Below are 3,747 nucleotides of genomic sequence, written 5' to 3'. Positions count from 1 at the left end.
TCACAATTGCTTAGAAAGAACAATGAGGCCTCTGTGCCAAAAAAAAATCAATGTTGTTTTTTTGATACAGGAGCTAATCAGTCCCAAAAAATTATATCAGAGAGCAGATTGGGTGTTTTTTTTCTTGGGACCTCGTTATCCTTTCGAGATAATTGTCACCGGATGGGGTATTCACTCTACTTCAGATTCAGGTGGTGAATCTGGAGTTTTGGCTCAGACCATGTTTTATGTCCTAGCTGAACCCTTGAATGCCTCATTATAATAACAAGGAGAAATCATTTTCACCTTTGGATACCTTTCTTCTATTATCACCTACCTCCTCATATCTCTCTCCTTATCTCTTCATTCTATCAATTCCCAAATTCCTTCTTACTTTTTCTTTTTATTCCTTGAGGTCATGGGCTGTAAAGCATTAGATAAATTTTGAAAAGAAAGGAAACGTAGTTTGTCCGTCAAAGAAGAAAATTCAAAATAAAAAAATATAAATTTTCTGGTGTTTTGTAAATTTTTCAAAAAAAAAATTGTGTTAAAGGAAGAAAAAAAAAGGAGATAAAAAATACTTGGAAATCATTTTAAATAAGTGTGTTCATGATTTTTTATTAAGTATCTAATTATGTAAAAAATACTAGAATTTTTATTATTTTAACACCATCATTTTAGGATAATATAATTTTTTTTAAAATAATACTAAAATTCTATTTAAAAAAAATATTCTGATAATGACATTTTCACATCAAAATTATATTACGACCTATTAGATAATTAATCAAATATATTTGGTCAGATATATTATCAATACCGTCTTTGTAGAAAGATATCATTATCGCCAATAAGTTATAACTCAAATGGTATAGTCTCTCCATACTCTCAATTAAGAGGTTGTGGGTTCGAGTCTCCTATAAAATTGTACAAATAATTTTCTTCTTCAATTTCTTCAAAATAAAACCAAAAATGGGAGAAATTGCATAAAAATTCAGTTGAGAACAAGTGAAAAGTGGATAGAGTGAGTAATACACTACACACTCTGCAGCAAAAATGCAAAGCCTTGAATCACCTTATCTCTTTTTCTTCACTTTCCCTAAACCCTTAAACGCTCCTTCCACCTCTTCATTCCACCCTCGATACCGTCCTCCGCCACCGCCTCTGCGCCTCCACCGCCACCACCCTCCCCTCAAATGCTTCGCCTCCGACGAGTTCCCCGTCGACGAAACCTTACCCGAAAACTTCGTCCACAGGAACAAAGAAACCGAAGACGAAGCTCGCCGCCGAAACTGGATCGACCGCGGTTGGGCGCCATGGGAGGAAATCCTCACTCCCGAAGCCAATTTGGCTCGAAAGAGCCTAAACGAAGGCGAAGAGGTGCCTCTGAAAACTCCCGAAGCCATTGAAGCGTTCAACATGCTGAGCCCTAGCTACAGGAAGAAGAAGATGGAGGAATTGGGGATGGACGAGGACGAATTCTCTGAGAAGCAGTTTGAGATCAAAGGGGAGATTCCGGAGCCTATTGAGACGCTTTGGGCGGGTCCTATGGTGGTGCGCTTGGTGCCGCCGAGGGATTGGCCGCCGCGGGGATGGGAGGTGGATAGGGAGGAGCTGGCGTTCATGAGGGAGGCGCATAAGATGCTGGCCAGGAGAGTGAGTTTGGAACAACTTGAAGGTGGTGTGATTGTGGATGAAGACTATGATACTGGTGGGCTTGCATTGGATAGGTACAAGGTGTTCTTGAAGCAGTATGAGGAATGGGTTGAAGCTAATAGGGATAGGTTGGAGGAGGAATCTTATCTGGTATTTTTGTTTTCCTACCAATTCAATCCAAATGTTACTTACTTTAAGTGTTCATGATATTGATATATAGGGTGTGCTTTGTTCTGCTTTGGAGAAAATGATTCTATAACCCAAATGTTTTATGTGATTGCAAAAACTGAAAATTGATTTTTCTATGCTACTATTTTCAGCTTCTGTAATGCAAAAAGAAAAAGTAAGAGAGAAATCCGAATACTGATTATTTTAAAAGATTTATTTAAGTATGTGAAAAGTGGTATTTCTTTCAATAAAGAAAGTCATTTTCTGCTAAAATAAGTTGAAGCTTATAATTCATGATAAAGATTGAGTCCATGGATCAAGTGATTAAACACTTATTCTGTTTAAATGAATTCTCTGGGTGAAGACCTTTACCTCATGGTGGATGTCTCGACCAAGATTAGTTGCAGCCTATTTGGTTTTGGCATTTAGAATTTTGGATACTAGTGCTTGGGATAAAAAATGAATCATAGATATATATATAAAAAAGTAGTATAAGCGTCGTCGTATCGAACTCTAATCTGCAGAAATCACAGAAATCGCTCCGTTTCGATCTCGCCTCAGCTGTGCAGGTAACCCTAATCTCTTCCACGCCTTTATCACTCTTCCTATTCACGGCTACACTGACGCCAGCCTCTCCTCCAGGTCGCCATTTTTCGTCGAGCTTTTTCGCATCTCGTCCGATTTACCGCCGCTCCTCGCACTTTACAATGCTCTGTCATCGTTCTAGTCCTGGTATGGTTTCTGTCGTCCAGTTCTTATTATTTTTGTTGTCTTCTTACACATCCATAGCTATTTTGTTTTATTTTTCTTTTGCTTTGTTTCTTTCTTTCTTTCTTTCTCCTTCGTCTTCCTTCTCGCACTTCTAGATCTGCTACCACTCATAGAATTTTCCTGTTCCAGAATATCGAGAATCTATCCTCAGATTTGGTTAATTTTTGAGTATATTACTTTTAGTGTTCTGGATTTGAAATACTGATTATGTAGATTTTGTTATTCAATTAGTTCATATTGAGGTGCCTCTGAAAACTCCCGAAGCCATTGAAGCGTTCAACATGCTGAGCCCTAGCTACAGGAAGAAGAAGATGGAGGAATTGGGGATGGACGAGGACGAATTCTCTGAGAAGCAGTTTGAGATCAAAGGGGAGATTCCGGAGCCTATTGAGACGCTTTGGGCGGGTCCTATGGTGGTGCGCTTGGTGCCGCCGAGGGATTGGCCGCCGCGGGGATGGGAGGTGGATAGGGAGGAGCTGGCGTTCATGAGGGAGGCGCATAAGATGCTGGCCAGGAGAGTGAGTTTGGAACAACTTGAAGGTGGTGTGATTGTGGATGAAGACTATGATACTGGTGGGCTTGCATTGGATAGGTACAAGGTGTTCTTGAAGCAGTATGAGGAATGGGTTGAAGCTAATAGGGATAGGTTGGAGGAGGAATCTTATCTGGTATTTTTGTTTTCCTACCAATTCAATCCAAATGTTACTTACTTTAAGTGTTCATGATATTGATATATAGGGTGTGCTTTGTTCTGCTTTGGAGAAAATGATTCTATAACCCAAATGTTTTATGTGATTGCAAAAACTGAAAATTGATTTTTCTATGCTACTATTTTCAGCTTCTGTAATGCAAAAAGAAAAAGTAAGAGAGAAATCCGAATACTGATTATTTTAAAAGATTTATTTAAGTATGTGAAAAGTGGTATTTCTTTCAATAAAGAAAGTCATTTTCTGCTAAAATAAGTTGAAGCTTATAATTCATGATAAAGATTGAGTCCATGGATCAAGTGATTAAACACTTATTCTGTTTAAATGAATTCTCTGGGTGAAGACCTTTACCTGATGTCTCATGTCTCGACCAAGATTAGTTGCAGCCTATTTGGTTTTGGCATTTAGAATTTTGGATACTAGTGCTTGGGATAAAAAATGGATATATATAATATATATAAAAAAG

General features: G+C 38.3%; 1 protein-coding gene across 1 annotated transcript in view; it reads left to right on the top strand.

Moving 5' to 3' along the window:
• Positions 973-3,747, top strand: part of LOC107612338 (protein PLASTID TRANSCRIPTIONALLY ACTIVE 10) — a 7,405-nt gene continuing 4,630 nt past the window's right edge. Inside the window, exon 1 of the mRNA XM_016314095.2 lies at positions 973-1,785. Coding sequence (XP_016169581.1) covers positions 1,036-1,785 — 750 coding nt within the window. The 5' untranslated portion in view covers positions 973-1,035. The remainder of the gene's footprint in view (positions 1,786-3,747) is intronic.

The sequence above is a fragment of the Arachis ipaensis genome, chromosome B08, assembly GCF_000816755.2.
Source record: "Arachis ipaensis cultivar K30076 chromosome B08, Araip1.1, whole genome shotgun sequence".
In the NCBI taxonomy this organism is placed as follows: Eukaryota; Viridiplantae; Streptophyta; class Magnoliopsida; order Fabales; family Fabaceae; genus Arachis; species Arachis ipaensis.
The sequence above is the reverse complement of the archived record's forward strand: the minus strand, read 5'-3'. Positions and strand labels throughout refer to the sequence as shown.